General features: G+C 35.8%; 1 protein-coding gene across 1 annotated transcript in view; it reads right to left on the bottom strand.

Moving 5' to 3' along the window:
• Positions 1 to 18,204, bottom strand: part of LOC107719647 (DNA-directed RNA polymerase, mitochondrial-like) — a 52,929-nt gene that overhangs the window by 18,078 nt on the left and 16,647 nt on the right. Inside the window, exons 6-13 of the mRNA XM_016527132.1 lie at positions 16,461 to 16,610; positions 14,122 to 14,289; positions 13,773 to 13,943; positions 13,432 to 13,671; positions 10,852 to 11,643; positions 6,198 to 6,377; positions 5,167 to 5,253; positions 3,017 to 3,130 (exon numbers count right to left, since the gene is read on the bottom strand). Coding sequence (XP_016382618.1) covers positions 3,017 to 3,130; positions 5,167 to 5,253; positions 6,198 to 6,377; positions 10,852 to 11,643; positions 13,432 to 13,671; positions 13,773 to 13,943; positions 14,122 to 14,289; positions 16,461 to 16,610 — 1,902 coding nt within the window. The remainder of the gene's footprint in view (positions 1 to 3,016; positions 3,131 to 5,166; positions 5,254 to 6,197; positions 6,378 to 10,851; positions 11,644 to 13,431; positions 13,672 to 13,772; positions 13,944 to 14,121; positions 14,290 to 16,460; positions 16,611 to 18,204) is intronic.

Genomic DNA, 18,204 nt, shown 5'->3' with positions numbered 1-18,204 from the left:
GTAAACATAAAACCATGTCTGTATTTGTGATTGGAGAAACAACAAGCGCTACGCTACACTGCACAAAACTCGCGTTTGAATCGTCAGTGGCAAATCCTTTAAATATGAAAGCGTACTTACAGGCTGTGAGTAGGCATTGTAGGCTACTCTACCAGGCATTGTAGGCTACTCTACCAGGATCAGGAAACAGTCCTCGTCCTCTGCAAAATGCGTTGCTCACATCTGAATATTTGTGTTGAACTGTTCTGGAACAGTGTTGTAAATACAACTTAACCACTTTTGGAAGGCCAAACAAAGTAGATTCACTTCCATAATGAAACACACAGCGTCTCCACGACATGGCGGCGGCGGCAGCAACAACACTACAGCGAGAATCAAAGTTACGCCTTCTTTCTTTGCGTGAACATTTGGGCGGTGTTATGCAAATCTTCCCACAAAGTGACGTAGACATGTGGGGGCGTGTTTAAACAAGGCGTTTTAGGAGGGCGTGGACGAGTCTTAACTTTTATAAAGAATATCTCTTTGGGTTTGAGACTTTAGTCTTTGCAACTTTAGAGATCTTATCTATTCACGAACAGCTTGTAACACTCCAAAGAGAAAGGAAAACTTGAAATCGCATCATATGACCCCTTTAAAAATACATTTGTGTTATTGTATCAAAAATGTTATTATTAAAAATAATAATAATAGAAAGAATGCCATCATATCTGCTTTAGGTGCTGGTCTTAGAAGTCAACATCTTAAAGCATTTGAAAAAGGGCAAGTGACACTTTTATAAAGCAAGAGCCAACAATGGCATCTTTACAACAGCAGAACCCCACTGAGGACAACACAGGCCATTAGGGTGCTATTACACATTATTTCCACTGCCTAGATACGCGGACCAGAGGGATGAAAGCGAAATGGTCAGGCACATGACATGTTCCTGGGAGTGACGGAGAAATGAATGGGTTTGGTTCTTCAAAACTGTACAGGAATGAAGCAGAAAACAGGCACACCCTTGTCATTCAGGTCCAAATGACATCAGCTGTACCCAGTTGTACAGTCATTTGACTTCCAAAGACAGGGAAATATTAGCCAGTGTTTGCATATTCATTTAAACACTGCGGGAAAAAATGCCAGCACATTAAGTATGATATGAACATGGGCGTTTCTTCAACTATGAGCACTGCTTGCCCTGTGCATTTTTAGCAAATAAAATTAAAGTTACAAAATTAATTGACAAAAAAGTGCCCAAAATTTAAGAAACACCCTTTTATGAATCTTTTATTTTATTTTCTTAATTTTTATTTATGTAAATCTGCTTGTACTTGATTTATAAACCTTTAAGACAATAAATTACATTGTAAAATATTTTAACAAAATACAACTTCCAGTGTCAAAAAAAAAAAAATGCTGTTTAAAAACGGAATCTAATATTAGGCATTCAGCCACACCCAGCAACAGCAGCAGCAGCAAATGCTCAGCGGCTGTGACACAGACGGGTTGCCAGATGCTCTCTGCTGGAGCTCGGCACGCACTACAGGCCACCGCTGTGCCGCCTCAGCTCTGTTGCTGATGCTATCTGACAGCAGCGCAGGCTGTCTGCATGCAAAACCTCTGCCGCGTTATTTCATTGTTTCACTCCCAGCTGCACAAGACCTTTTTGACAAGCAGTGCGATGGAGATCTAGGCCGTGATGGAGAGAGCGCCTGCTGGCCGGAGAGAGAGGTCGGACTCCCTGCTGAATTCTGCTGAGGAAGTACAGTGAAAGACTAAAAAGATGACGAAATGAAAGAACTTACCGTGCCTTTCAGAAATCTAGAAACCTGTTCAAGCACAAACTGGCAACTTGCTAATACCAAAATGAGTGAATGGCCTTAAGGTGAGATGACATTAGCAAAATTTTGCAGCAAAAATGTCCATTGTCTACTCATAGTGTAGATATGTATGACGCACAGCTCACACAGAAGTCACTTTCAAACAATGCAGCTTTCTGATGGTCAACGTGGCAAATTTGACCAACTTGAACCAGTTGTGAAATCTGCTTATGGAAATCTTTCACCCCCAAACATAATTCTCAATTGTGTGGATTTGTATAGAAATGACTGGATTTTGCCGGCGAATATTTGCTAAATATTGGCAAACTGTGAGTCACTTCACTATTTCATTTGATAAAAAACTATTGTCAGACCAAAAAAAAAAAAAAAAAAAAAGTTTGGTTGAAGAACTTATGACAGAAATATAAATTGCTACTGTACAGTAGATTTGCAGCACTATGTTGACTAAAAATTGAAAGGAATAGCTTGTTAAAAGTTTTATGCATTAATTTGATAATAAATTTGTAGTAAATCTTAAAACACAATTCAGAAAAATTAAAACATACAACAGAATTTCTGAAAATATAAAATGTTGAGCACTATTATTGTTAAAATCTAAATAAATTATTAGATTTGAAAGTTTTTTTTAATGATTAAACGTACTTTTTAATAATAAAAAAAATTTAATTAAACCATTAAAATGGAATTTAGAAAAATTCAAACAGAAAACACAGAATTTGGAAAAAAAACAAACAAAAACAGATTCAATTAGGCCCTAATTACCATGTCTGCATTTGTGATCGGAGAAATGACAAACAAGCGCTACAATACACTGTTCAAAACTCTAAAATTCTTAAATTCAAAACTACAGCGAGAATAAAAGTTACGCCTTCTTTCTTTGCGTGAACATTTGGGCGGCGTTATGCAAATCTTCCCACATAGTGACGTAGGTATGTGGGGGCATGTTAGAACGAGCCGTTTTAGGTAGGCGTGGTTGACTCTTAACTTTTATAAAAAAATATCTCTTTGGATTTGAGACTTTGCAACTTTACAGATCTTCTTTATGCAGCAAGAGCTTGTAACACTGAAATCGCATCATATGACTAAAATTAAAATTAAAATGTGGAGGCCCATAAGGGGTCAGGGGTCAAACTGTGGGCCAATGTGTTTAAAATGGTGAACTAGTTAAATTGGCAAGTTAATTTTAAAACACTTACCGTTTGGTTTTTTATTCGGTGGTAGGGCTGAACGATAGGAAGTCCCAGCGGCGTCACCCATTCCACCGTTTTCCCAGACGTAGCTATTAGCCTAGCACTCTCCGTCAGCCATTCCTGAGAGAAAAAGTCAGAACAGCGTCAACCAATCGATCCAACAATATATTAAGCATTCAGAACCAAATTTACATAATGATTTGAACTAGATAAGCTGAAAGTGAAACCCCTATGCATAACAATTTGTCTTCACCGGAAATAATTGCGATAAAGTAGCTGCGATAAAGTAGTCTCCGACTATAGTTGGAAAAATCCAGACATACAGGTGGGAAATTGTTGCTGAGATGAAGCGTTTAAAAAACCTGCTGATCCACAGCAACAGTGCTGGCTGCGCAACTTGGCTGCCACATTCGTAACGTCCCGAGTGCTCTCCCCAAAACGCTTTGTGTGAGATAAATTCCTCTGTTCATCTGAAAGCGGGCCGGGCCTGAAGTGGCTCCATTCATCAGAGCGTTCACCAACATCCGGGGCCCACATCTCCTGTATCACCTTCTGCCGGTAACGGGAATGATCAACTACCTGGGCTCCACTGCCGCTGCTCCTGAGGATCTGACCTATTTAGGAAGCTGCGGGATATTTCACCTTCGCTCTGCCTGTCTGCTCGTCTCCCCAGAGGGGTGCAACAGGAGACAGTGAGCGGCTGGTCCTTGATCTACTGCACCAGGGACGTTCATTCCTTTTCGGTTTCCTGCAGCTGTAATTCATGAGCAAGTTGCATCATGGGAGAACTATATCTAGCGATTCACAAAAATACTCTTTTCATTCATTCAAAAAAATAAACAGGAAGGAAGCAACAAGGGTTGGGTTTTGTTTAAAAACTATTGATAAACATTACTGTTCAAAAGTTGGTAAAGGATGTTTTTGAAAGAAGTTTCTTTTATGGTCACCAAAGCTGAATTTATTTGATTAATATATGGTAAAAATAGAAATATTGGCAAATATTATTACAATTTTAAATAGATGTTTTCTATGTTAATACATTTTCAAATGTAATTTATTCCTGTGATGTAAAGCAGATTTTTCGGCATCATTACATCTTCAGTTTCACATGAACCTTCATATTCTAATATGCTGATTTGCTGCTCAAGAAACATCTCTTATCATTATCAATGTTTAAGGCAGTTGCACTACTTAATATTTTTGTTGAAATGTGATACACTTTTTTTTTTCTAGGTTTTTATCTGAAATATAAATTATATCATAAAAAAAATTCACTATAACTTTTGATCAATTTAATGCCTACTTGCTGAATATGATGAAATGCACATTTCAAGACTCCAAAATGAACTCAAATATAATGAAAATGACCACAAATTAATTTTAAATTTAGCTTTTGGTACAGAACATGTTGTAAAGGTTTCACAGATGAATCTCAGCAAAAAATAAAAAATAAAAATAACACTAGACAGCCATGACAAATATATTTGCTCTATTTTAATTCTATAATTTAATACATTAACTTTAGTAAAAATAAAAAATAACACCACAATTAAACTACTTCTTTGTCATTGTGCTCTTGTGTTGGGGACTTTTAGTTTGTAGTTTAGTTTTGTTCCTGTTTCCGGGTGTATCTTCTTTAGTAGTCATATTATCCCTATGTATAGAAGCCCTTCAGATGGCTGGACATTTGGTTGCTCAGTTCTCTGTTTTTTGTTTCTGGTTTTCAAGTTTCTTGTAGTTTTTGAAATCCTGGTCAGTTTCATCACTGAGTTAACCATTTGTTACTAAACTAAAACCACCAGCCATAGTATAAAAACTCAACTAAATAGAAAAGGCAATTTTTGTAAAATTTTGGTAAAAAAGGTCCACTGTCTACTGTCAATGGTGTAGTAATGCATGAAGCGCAGCTTGCACAAAAGTGACTTTTAAACCAAGCAGCTTTTGTTGGTCAACATGACAAATCTGCATGACCAACTTGAACCCGTTACAAAATCTGCATGAGGAATTCTTTCGCCCTCACACGAAATTCCAAATCGTGTGGATTCCTATTGAAATGACTGAAAATTCCGCCTAACAACGGTAAATGTTACCACACAAGTGAAAAAATATAATAGTCCTGATCATTAAAGTGTATAAGGGAATATGATATTACATACCTGAATTTCTCTTGTCCCAGTGAACATTTCCTTCAAGCTGCTGAAAACCTGCTTCACCAGGTAATGTGACGCATCCCATATGTATTCCTGTGGATTGAAAATAGCACGTTGTTAGATATTCACACAAGCACAATAGTGTGGATGCTTTATCCAAACCTAAAAAGGGCATCAAGGGTATAAATATAATATTTGCATGCATTTGCATATGTATGTCAGGTAATTGAAATTAGATTTAAACAAATACACACTTAAAAATAAAGATTCAAAAGTGGGTTTTCACCATAGAAGAACCATTTTGGTTCCTCAAAGAACTTTCCAGTGAACGGTTCTTAAAAGAACCACTTTTGTCTAAACATGTAGAACATTTTAATAATCTAAATAGCCTTTTGTGGAATGGAAAAGGTTCAAGATTCTTCATGGCAATAAATTTGTCTTCAAAGACACCAAAAAAGGTCTGAGGTTTGGACAAGGGAACACAACAAAACATGTTTATGTTCAACAATCCAAAGTTTAGCTTTAGCGAGCAGAACGTGGAGATGAGATCCCTTGACTCTATAGGTGATAATGCCTCATTCATTCTCCACAGCTTGGGAGATACGAGAAGAGCGTCACCTGTTTCTATGGTTGTCCACAGAAGGCCGCACTTGGGGAAATCAAGACTGATGCAAATGGAGGGGAAATAAATCCTTAAAGTTCACATCATCTGTGATGTAAAACAAGATTACCAAACTTATCTTCACCTTTATGTCGAGCTGAAGAAAAGGTTACAATAACTAGAAATAATGGCGATAACAGAGAGAAAAGAGGACGTTGCATGGCTAAAGCACTTGAGATGTGGCTCTTTTCCAACAAAAAAGTGCCTATAAACAATCTGGGAGAATTTCTGCTGCAGACTCTGGGCTGGAAAATGTGGATCCGACCACATCCATCCAAACGTCATGCAGGACAAGGTTTGGTTCACACGGAAACTCTTGAGTCACAGTTTATTGCTCCATCTATGATAATTTTAACCAAAGTACAACGAGCCTCACCTTAGGGAAATCATCGATTTCCTTCAGTCGCTTTTCGATTTGCAGACGGCCCCCGTAGCGCGTGACGCCATAGACCACAGTCATCACCGTCTGCTTCACCACCTTCCTGCTGATGAAGCCCTCCAGCACCTGCGCGATCTTCAAACCCTTCTCTGCATCCCGAGCCCTGAACTCTTCCACCTATGAGACACGGGACAGCGCACCTTTCTGAGACTCCATAAATCAATGCACTTATTAGTCACAGTAATGTTAGGGATGGGTCACAATTGACAATTTGTTGACGTTTTCCAACAACCGACTAATCATGTAGTTTGAAGAGTGTTCGATTTTTGTATATATTTTTTATATTTGTAAATATATTTTAAAAATACAATATTTTAAACATTATAAAACATAATAATATATTTTAAATATTCTAAAAATTTAATTTTAAATAATTTATAATTTTTTAATTTATAATTTTAAATTAAACTAAAAATTATTATACACTATTATATATATTAAAAAATCATATTTATTATTTTATTATATTTTATATATTTGTAATGTATAATAAAATTGTTTTATTATTATTAATATTATAAATGCATGACATATATGTATAATAAAATAATGTAGTATTATCATTGTTATATTTAAAATAGAAATAAAATAAACTTAATATGAATAAATATGATTTTTTTATATTAACAACAATATTAACAAAAACATAATACAATTGTGTATTAATATTAGATTTATAGTACAATATAACAAATAAACTGGTAATAATATTTAAATAAATATAACATTTATATATTATTAAAATGTTTTTTAATTTATATTTTAAATATAATAATAACTAAAATAATAATAATAAAGTAAAAATAAAATAAGAAAATATAACCTCCACGCATTGCTATATATAACAACTTGCACATTATGCTGTGTATAGGAAATGAAAAAAACATATAATCATTACTTATTTTTATTATTTGTTTATTTAAACAATTGTATTATTATTATTATTATTATTATTTAACAAATAAGTATCCCAGAGACCCCTGGTTGGGAATCAGTGTTCTATAACTTATTTTAAAGACCCTTGAGGGGGAATTCAGAAATAAAACTATCGATAACAGAAATACCACAATTGTCCCTCACTTAAACTATAAATAGCTTATTCTGCATGGAGGGAGGAGCAGGTTCATTAATCGCACATGAGGTGTGAAAGGTGCTGACGGTCTTATTGGGGCTCTTGAGAGCTTACCCTTATCAAACAGAAGGAACAATGAGACTGTTTAGGCCAAACTCTGACTCAGCAGAGCTCATTGAGATGTCTGCTATGCACCCTTCAGCTAAGGTTAGCGCAACCCGATGTTTCTGGTGAGAACGACACGCTGCCTTTAGAGATTACACTGTGTTCCCAAAATATAGCCAAGTCAATAGGTAGGTCAATATATCTCAGATAGTGTTCTCTAAAAAATACGCAGTCTTCCCATAACTGAAATATAACTGGAGCTTTGAGACCATAAGTTGTGTAGATGCAGCAATTTAAGATGAATATTCAGCTTTGAGGGAAAATAAAAAAAAAGGAGGAAAAAAGCCTCTGACACAAAGGACCCCTGGTTGGGAATCAGTGTTCTATAACTTATTTTAAAGACCCTTGAGGGGGAATTCAGAAATAAAACTATCGATAACAGAAATACCACAATTGTCCCTCACTTAAACTATAAATAGCTTATTCTGCATGGAGGGAGGAGCAGGTTCATTAATCGCACATGAGGTGTGAAAGGTGCTGACGGTCTTATTGGGGCTCTTGAGAGCTTACCCTTATCAAACAGAAGGAACAATGAGACTGTTTAGGCCAAACTCTGACTCAGCAGAGCTCATTGAGATGTCTGCTATGCACCCTTCAGCTAAGGTTAGCGCAACCCGATGTTTCTGGTGAGAACGACACGCTGCCTTTAGAGATTACACTGTGTTCCCAAAATATAGCCAAGTCAATAGGTAGGTCAATATATCTCAGATAGTGTTCTCTAAAAAATACGCAGTCTTCCCATAACTGAAATATAACTGGAGCTTTGAGACCATAAGTTGTGTAGATGCAGCAATTTAAGATGAATATTCAGCTTTGAGGGAAAATTTAAAAAAAGGAGGAAAAAAGCCTCTGACACAAAGCTTCAAAATAAAAATAAATCAAAATGAATTGAAATGAAAATGGTAGAGGCTGATTGTGGATGTGCTCTAGTGCAGTGAGCCCCAAGCAGGAAAGATTTTGATCCATTAATTTTTTTACCTATAAAACATATATTATGACCACTATAATTATAAAAAATGTAACTCATTTTTAATTATAAAAAATATAATAAATATATAACAGTATTCTAAACAATGTTTATTTACTCATAGCCTGCAGTGTGATGCGTTCGGATCTGAATGTACTGAATACATAGAAGGTCTACATGCAGAGTAAACTGAGGTCTGCAATAATAAAGCCTGAAAATGGCCTGCAAATATATCCGATTGCAAATTTTAAGAGTGAACCTGAAGATAAAAATGAGAGGATTGAAACAAATCCTGTACTATAAGTATCATGTTTAATAGCATATGATGATTGTATTATAATAATATATCTAATGTTGAATTATATAATACATATATTTTGTACTGTATATTTTCTGTAACTGTATTATACGTTTCGTTACAATATATATAATAAATGCATAAACTACCGTATTGACCCGAATATAAGACGATGTTTTTTTCTTGGAAATACATCTGAAAAAACGCGGTCGTCTTATATTCAGGGTCTAGACTTTGACATGTCAATAATACACCCACAACACTAGGTGGCGCCAAAACCGCATAAAACGAGTGTGCCATGAAATACGTAATGTAATGGTGTTGTAAAGATCGCGAGTAAAAACAAAAGAAGCAGAAAACCTTACAGCTGCATGAGTCGTGCCTGTCAGGTTAGCCTGCTGGGACCAAACTCCCTTTGTGATTTTAAAACGTAAGACAGTACCAAGATTTGACGACTACAGTAAGATTTAACTTCTACTGTTCATAAGATTTTGGTAGGCTACTATTAGATGGATAGCCTAAATGTCCTAATTCAGATGGGCTACCTGTTTTTTTTGTTTTTTTTATGGTATATCAAGAAGTGTATATTTTTTAAATGTGATTTGTTGGTACATTTTACCAGTTTTTATCATACTTTCAAAACAAAAATTAAAATAGGAAAAATATGCAATATGAAAATAATTGAAGACAAAATTTGTTTTACTGAGAAAAAACAAGATTTGGTTTTTAAAAAGCCTTTTTCCAAAAGGTACATCTGGAAAAAGGGGGGTCGTCTTATAATCAGGGTCGTCTTATATTCGGGCCAATACGGTATATACTGTAGGATTATGACCCAAAAATGAATCGCAGGTCTGTTTTCATACCATTGACACTGGGAAAATAATGCTAAATGCAGATTAAATGCACAACTAAATATAATTGTGTATAGTCAGGAAATTAAATAATCTTATGCAGTTCGTGGTAATATTAATAAACTAAAAGTTGATTTATTTATTTTTCTTTTGTACGATATGCATTTTGGGGCTATGATAATTTTATTTAATAAAAAGTGTATATTTTTTAAATGTGATTGTTGGTACATTTTACCAGTTTTTACCATACTTTCAAAACAAAAATTAAAATAGGAAAAATATGCAATATGAAAATAATTGAAGACAAAATGTGTTTTACTGAGAAAAAACAAGATTTGGTTTTTAAAAAGCCTTTTTCCAAAAGGTACATCTGGAAAAAGGGGGGTCGTCTTATAATCAGGGTCGTCTTATATTCGGGCCAATACGGTATTATTCAACTATTATAGCTATTACTATTGTTGTTGTTAATAACAGTAAATTGAATAACATTATTATTACTATTAATAATAATAATAATAATAAAACATTAAATTTAAATATAAAATTAAAATGTTCATTTATTTTTATTATGATTACTGTTAATACTAGGAACAATAACAACAACAACAACAATAATAATAATAGTTATTATTATTAATAACAATAAATTAAATAATTTTATTATTATAACCACCTTTAATAAAATATTGAAATTGAAAATGTCATCATATCAAAATTACTAGTTAGAATTAGTAGTATTTTTATTTAATTATTCCAATAATAATAATAATAATAATAATAATAATAATAATAATTATTATTATTATAATAATAATAATAATAATAATAATAATAATAATAATAATAATAATAATAATAATAATAATAATAATAATAATAATAATAATAATAATAATAATAATAATAATAATAATAATAATAATAATAATAATAATAATAATAATAATAATAATAATAATAATAATAATGTCAGAGAGTTAGCTAATAATAATAATAATAATTATTATTATTATTATTTGTATTATTATTATATTTAATACTTTTCCATTAAAAATTTTAATTACAATTATAATACATTTAAATGATAATTATAACTAGTATTATTTATTTATCTCTATCATCAACATCATCATCACTCATTGCAATTCCACTCATTGCGTCACTAGTCGTACATAAGTTCATCCAGCTGTACAACTCCTAGTACATAAGTAAGGTAAAGGTGCTATTAAAATGCTTACGTCAAGAGGACGGTCTGCCGAGTCTAGGATGTCCTCCATGATACTCTCAGCATACTCCAGTCTTCCAGCTAGTGAGCTACGCTTCTTCAACCCCGTGAGGTTCACCAGATGGATCTTCAACCAGTTGAGGCCTTTGGGCCCGAGAGGCCGTCCCTCGGCAAACAGCAGCAATCCCCTGGTCACGTCACTACCAAGGTGGTTAAAATAAGGCGGCCGGGGGTAGGTACGCCCTCGGAAGTCCATATTGTGTGGAAACCAAAAGATCTCGTCCCTCATGTGGTTGGCAATGGACAACTTATACAGCGCATCCATTCGGAGGCTGTGCATCTCTGCCACCTTCTTCTTGGCTTTGACTCCCTCCCGTTTCATGTAGGCCTTCTCGGCCTGAGTATAAGACGGGTCGTGAGGGTTGAAGCGAGGAACCTCGGGTGCTTCGGAGAGAGGTGGAGGGATGCAGAGCTTGTCATTGCCTTTGTCATTGAAGATTGAGATGATGATGTCCAACAGGGGCTTGTTGATCTTCCAGGGACAGTTGCCCACCTGATTGAGGGAGTCCAGCACGGCATGAAGATCCTCATCTCGGCTCTTCTCCAGGAGAAGTTGGTGTTGGATGGCTCCATCGGTGGAGCGCATCAGCTTGGTTGGCATCAACAAGTAAGCGCCGCTCTTTGGGGACGTCCAGGGAACAGAAGGACACAGCATGGGCATGACGTAAGAGTCGAATGTGAGTTTGGTTTCCATCGCAACCCTCTGGATTTGTGTCACAATAGGATGTTGTTTGATGAAGCCAATCTGATGTGGATGCCAAAGAGGAGAACAAATGAAAATCAAGACTTTCCTTAAAGGCATGTCACAAAAAGGACGTTTAACATGGACAATTAAATCCTTAAATGCCGTGACAGGTCTACATTAATAAACATCTCTCATCGCTAGCTCCCAGCAGGCCTGTAACCCACCTCAAATAAACCAGAGATGATTTATGAGTGCTACTGGTAAAATGTTTATGGTGCACAACAGACGTAACTGTCTTTGAGAGCCGGATAAACAACTTCTAATCAAAGAGAAAGAGAAAGCACATGTACCCACACAAATGCCTACAAAATAGTCCCAGAAACACAATGGGTGTGAGTGCTGAATCATGAAAATTAATATATCATTTTACTATAAGGTTCAGTTGACATGATCTGTTTGTATGTTCTGGTATAAACAAGCAGGGATGGGTATTGATGAAGATTTCACAATTTGATTCTGAATTTGATTCTGATTCATTTGGGTAATTACAGTGATTCAGTATTCAGGGCTGTGTTTCAGACTGATTTGAAGCGGTAACACGTCTTTTTGAAGAATTCATTAAAGGAATTAATTCATTAAAAGAGTTAAGGCCCGTTCACACCAAGAACGATAACTATAAAGATAACTATAAAGATAACGATATTAGCGTCCACACCATCGAACGATATCGTCTGTTTGTTCTAAGCGCACACGCGTCTGCCGCTTTAAATTCTGAAGCTCGTTACAGCAGGATGGATTCTGATTGGCTGTCAATGTTTTATCGTTCATCAGCTGGAGAAAAATCGTTTTGAAAGTGATTCCAACTATATCGTTTCTCTTTGTCTTTATCGTTATAGTTGTGTTGAGGACTCTGCTATTCTTTAATATTGAGAACGATTTTTAGAACTATATCTTTATCGTTACCTTTATAGTTATCGTCCTTGGTGTGAATGGGCCTTTAGTCATGAATCAGACTACAGTGTTCCTGCTGTATCTTGTGGATTCACTAAAAAAATTATAGAAAATAAATAGAGTTATTTGCTCGTAAATCGAACGACACTGGTCGTGCTGTATGTTTTTCATTCACTAAAAAGAATCAAATCACAAGAGTCATTTGTTTCATGAATCAGACTAAACTACACTAAATTCACTAAAAAGATCCAGCTCACAAGACAGAAAACTGGAACATTTCACTAGTCTAAACCTCAAGAAGAAAAGATGGAGATCATCTTGCTACAAGGCGGCATTTTAAATGTCTCGAAAAGGAATGTGAATCCACTCAACAGCATCCATGCCACATGAATAATCCACAGACACGCTAAACTGAGAGCTCTTCCCTGCTGCATGGGCCATCTGCAAGCTCAGCGGAGGAACGGGAGTTAAGCTTTGGGTCTTTGAAGTTCATGGAGCATGCCAAGAGGCAGGGCAGCAGCGTCTGGAATGAGATTTCGAGGACAAAAAGGAAATTCTCACAATCTTTTTGGGCTCTTCCTCCCTCTTTTTGCAATCCCTCGGCGGTTAATCAAACGGGCAATTAAGAGGACAGTAAAAAAGAGATTAGTTTCGCCACAATCCGTCTTCCTCCGCTGGCCTGCGATCACTCGCACAGGAAAAAATTATTCCATAATTCATGAAAACATGCATGTCCGTGAGAGGATTTAGATGGGGAACGGATGGTTTATGACACAAATTTGAATGGACAGTCATTTGACTGTCTAGCCATGAACAGCCTTCAATATGGAAGCAAAAACACTTCAGGGATGTGCAGTATTTTAACTAGTACGACTTCGAGTCCAGCTGGTCTCTTACCTTATGATTGCTGCGGAACGTGTACATGTGGTAAAGGATGGGGATGAGCTTCTTATCTTGAGCAGGATTGAGGATGTTGCTCCAAATTTTGAGCTCATGAACCATCAGGTCAACCAGTAAGCTGCCCAGCTGCACCATCAGAACCATCGGCCAAGGGGTGTCGTCACTTAAAAGAGAGGGACCGCTGTACCTCTCCATCTCAAGACTCGCCCAATAGTCCCGCAGCAGCATGCCATTGGTCTATGATGAAACAGGAGGTGATAAAATGTAAAAGCCAATTTAGATATTTGATTCGAGAGCAAACTGAAGGTGTCAGATCTGGTCAACCAAAGCTTGTACACCTCAGTGTCGTTCGCCAGGAGCTCAGCATACGAGTTGTAGATACTCCCAAGCTTCTCAATCATCTGACTGTGGCTCTTCTGCCGGATGGAGTACAAATTGTAGACTCGGTTTCCCATCTCCTCCGCCATGATAAGCAAAGATTCACCACTGGGTGACTGCTTGTCTAAACTCTACAAAAAATGTGGAGAGAAATATCACTTTAACGGTACACCAAGTACGTCTTTTCCTACTCGAAGAGAAACAAAAAAATATCTGAACGTTAAAATTTGACCATATTTTTTTTGGCTCTAGTGGCCAAGAAATTATCATTTTTATCCGCCTCATGGAAATTCGGCGTAAAATTGGTACCTGAAGCATGATGTTCACATAATCCTGATCATCCAGGATACACAGGTATGGGTATATGCAGGTACTCCAGGACTTCTGGCTTTTGCTGGATAATATCCGTTTCTTTTCCTTCAGTGCATGGAGGAGAGCTTTCTCCCAGTGTTTGCGCCGTGTTGCTAGTAATTCTCTCTATAAAAATATAAATGTTTTTTTTTTTTTCAGAATTCAGTATGTGCAACAATATTAATGAACAAATGAAAATTGAAATGTTGGCAATGAAGACAATAAATTTACTTCAGCAAAGAGGTTAAATTTACTTCAGTACAACCAATATCATATGATCAATATCAACATATGTAAACAAACAATTTTACGTTTTTATATATACTTCAAATACATGTTTTTGTAAATAATTTAAAATATAAAACAGGGTATGATTAAACTGCAGGGGGTTCATGAGGTGTTAATGAATTAAATCGTAAAAATGTAAAATGAAAATAATAAATTTTAAAATGAAAACAATAAAAAAACTTATGCTATTATTATTATTATTATTATCTTTTTTTAATATGTTTTATTTGTTTACCTGCATGCCATGTGAGCACTAGGTGATCAAATGAACATGCAAGTGGCTGTTATAATATTGAAATATTAACTTAAAATCTCACAGGGACTTCAAGTAAATATTTTAGGAGTTTAGCGGACAAAAAAGTTTGGGAATCCCTGATATAATACAGTACTTTTCCCCATTACAGTATCATACTGAGAATTTGGGGAGAGGATGTGCTTAATTGACATGAAAATAAAGTGTCTTAATGCTCCTAAAATAGGCTTCATTATCATTTCATTACAGGCTTCAAATTACAAATTATATATGTTTTCCTTTGGATTTTAGGGTGAAATGTGACATTTCTGGACAGTTTTCATGAGATTCACTCAGCTACCATTTGTGGCCTTTACGTTACACCATATTCTCCTCTCAAGCAGCCTGTGGCTTTAAAAAATAAAATCTCATTTAAATGTAGATGTGAATTTTATGCACAACACAAATCGGGTTCGGTGGGCAGTCAGTGCCGCCCGGCCGAAAGTGGGTCATCTCTTTATCAGGATGCTTTTCTGTTTCCCTGCAGACTGGGGGAGCAGGCGGATGACACAGATCAGTTATGCTGACCCTCCGATGGAAAGATGACTCTCTCACAGGGCTGGTGGGGACACATTACAATGCATTTCTATTCCATTAAACCCTAGCGCAAATATTGCGGGACCACGGGGGACCTTTCTCGTGAAGGAACACAGACAGCGGAGCAAATGTCAGTTTAAAAAGCAGCTGGATTGTGGAAATATGACTACTTTCAATGCATGAGCTGGAAACTTTAAAAAATGTCTGCGTTTAGCCAATGGATCATAGCTTAGGTGCAAATCTGGATCCTAAAAAAATACAACATGTTAACTATTGAAAGGAAAATCGTCCACATGTGTGTATGTGATTTTGAAAGGCCTCTTTATGGTAGTTTCCTATGCTTGAGGATTCCCACTGTGCTTGTTTCAGAGAAACCAGTCATAGCAATATTAACTCTGGCCCACAAACAGACATAAATAATTTGGTGTAAGGGAAAGTGGGGTAAGATGTGCCACCGGTTTTTTTTTTACTTACGCTGCCCTCCCCAAGAGTAATGAAGTAAAAACTAATATTCCTTATAAAAAGTTGTGTCCAACTTACCCCACATTAGGAGAGAATTCAATCATTGGGGAATACGAGAAAACAATCTACATTCCATTCGAATTTCCATCCCGTATTTTGCAGCATATTATTACATTTTACATTAAAAAAGTACTTTAACAGTGGGCTTTTTCAACATTTTATAACATTATTTACTGTATCTGTACCATTTCTTAGCACTGGCACATCTTACCCCGAAGCTGACACATTTTTACCCCTAGCTACCATTTTGGGGAAAATGCTTCATTTTATAATCCGTAGCTAATCTTTAGCCAAATTTACATATGTTTTATACAATTGCAATGCACCAACACATTTTTAGGCAAGGCATTGGGAGGCAAGAAATTATTCGCAATGCAACTGTGTGAGGCAACACCGTAGCTAATCTTTAGCCAAATTTACATGTTTTATACAATTGCAATGCACCAACACATTTTTAGACCTGGCTAAATTAGTTTTAGTCTAAAAAACAGCTATATTTTACCGGCTTGTTCTAAATATATAGACATGTGACTAAAATAATGCAGTCTGCTAGATTGCTAGACACAACTTATACACATCTTACCCCACTCTGCCATAAATGCAATAACGGTAACCTCATGATTTTTCAAATGAAATCAGACAGGTTGTGGTTTCGTACCATTTTGGCCATGTTCTCGGTGACAGGCTTTAAGGCCTCCACTGAGTCAATAGTGATGGTAGTGGCTTTCTCCATAGCCAGCTGAAGACTAAACCGGTCCCGCAGTTCTTTCAGGCTGAAGTCCAGTTTAGGATACGTGGCACCTTCCCTCTGAAACACACAAGATGGGAATCAAGTCAGTAAAACCATAAAATAAATGCAAATCAAATGTACTTTGCTACTTAGTTTATTAAAAAGAGAAATGCAACTATCTGAGATTCAAATATGGTTCTATTACCTTTTACTTTATTTTTTTTTATTAGTAACAATTTTAGTAGTATAACCTATGCTGAATTTCTAATGTAGAAGTTTAATTTATTTTTTTAACATTTTTAAATTAATTGTACTAAATTAAGATGTTAAACTGACAGTCCTACTATTAACAGCAACACTGACTGCATAACATTGAGACATTTGCTTTACTATTTTTACATTTATTAGTAAAAACTGTATTAGTGTAATTTAATGCCGACTTTCCAATGCAAAATTTTCACTTTTTAATTTTTAATTAATTGTACTACATTAATGTTTTAAATTGACAGCCTTAGTATTAACATACTAAGTAACTGCATAATATTATAACATCTATTTTGCTGATTTTATTTATTAGTGACAATTATATTATTTTATAATTATCCTTACTTTCAAATGTAAAATTTTAATTACTTTTTTTTAACACTTTTTTAAATTAATTGCAATAAATTAATGTGTTAAACCGGCAATCTTATTATTAACTAACTGCATAGTATTATAACATCCTTGCACAACCAGTGTGTTTTGTGTGTTTGTGTTATGTGTGTACAAAATCATAACAGAGCTCAAGATGATCCGCTAAATAATGAGCGCTGAGAATCATCATCACCAGAGGCTCTAAGTTTAATATTACTGGCTCCTTATATCTGGATATGAAGGCTGAGAGGGTTTAAATCTCATTAGGATAAACATAAAAAACGATCATTCATTTGACTGCCAATTATGGAGACTATTTACTTCAACCTTTCGCAGGATGCACAATTTGTTATGAGGACTGATCGAAAGAAGCCATTGAACTTTATGGCCCAATTAAAGAACCAAAAATCTTTATGTTTAAGTGCACTTATATATTTACAAGAACCAAGCAAACTAGCTAACTAAAATAACCATACGAATGTCAATGTATTTATTCTGTCTTTTAACTTTAAGGTACAGCCAATTAAAATCTAATGAGGTTGAACAGTCCCACTCTCTCAAGTCTGGCAGGCAGCCAAATGTGTGGCTACATAAAATACGAACTGTAAATACGGCATATATTATAGCAACAGCTTGCTAAGTGGTGCAGAGATCGTGGTAATGTGGGCTGTGCGTTGACATGTGCAGTCATTTATTATTCGAGGGGAGGCGTTACCGTCCTGCACAGACATCTGGGAATTATCACCAAACACATCATGGAAGGGCTGGGACAGAACAGGTCAGCCGGAGCTTTAATACTCACAAGGAGAGAGTGACTGCTAAATCTGTCCTCAATAGAGATCACATGGACACCAGCCAAAGCAAGCACAAAGGTTGTGGAGGGATAAATCATGCCCACGGTGATGACTACTACAGCACGGCCAGGCAGAACACAAGATGCAGTGTTGTGTATGGCTCAGCAGAGGCCCTTATTTCCAAGGTCCACAGCCCTGACAGGGAGAAGCACGTGTGGACCTCTGTGTTAGGGATGTGTCGT

The sequence above is a fragment of the Sinocyclocheilus rhinocerous genome, unplaced genomic scaffold, assembly GCF_001515625.1.
Source record: "Sinocyclocheilus rhinocerous isolate Xijiao unplaced genomic scaffold, SAMN03320098_v1.1 scaffold1294, whole genome shotgun sequence".
Classification (NCBI taxonomy): domain Eukaryota; kingdom Metazoa; phylum Chordata; class Actinopteri; order Cypriniformes; family Cyprinidae; genus Sinocyclocheilus; species Sinocyclocheilus rhinocerous.
The sequence above is the reverse complement of the archived record's forward strand: the minus strand, read 5'-3'. Positions and strand labels throughout refer to the sequence as shown.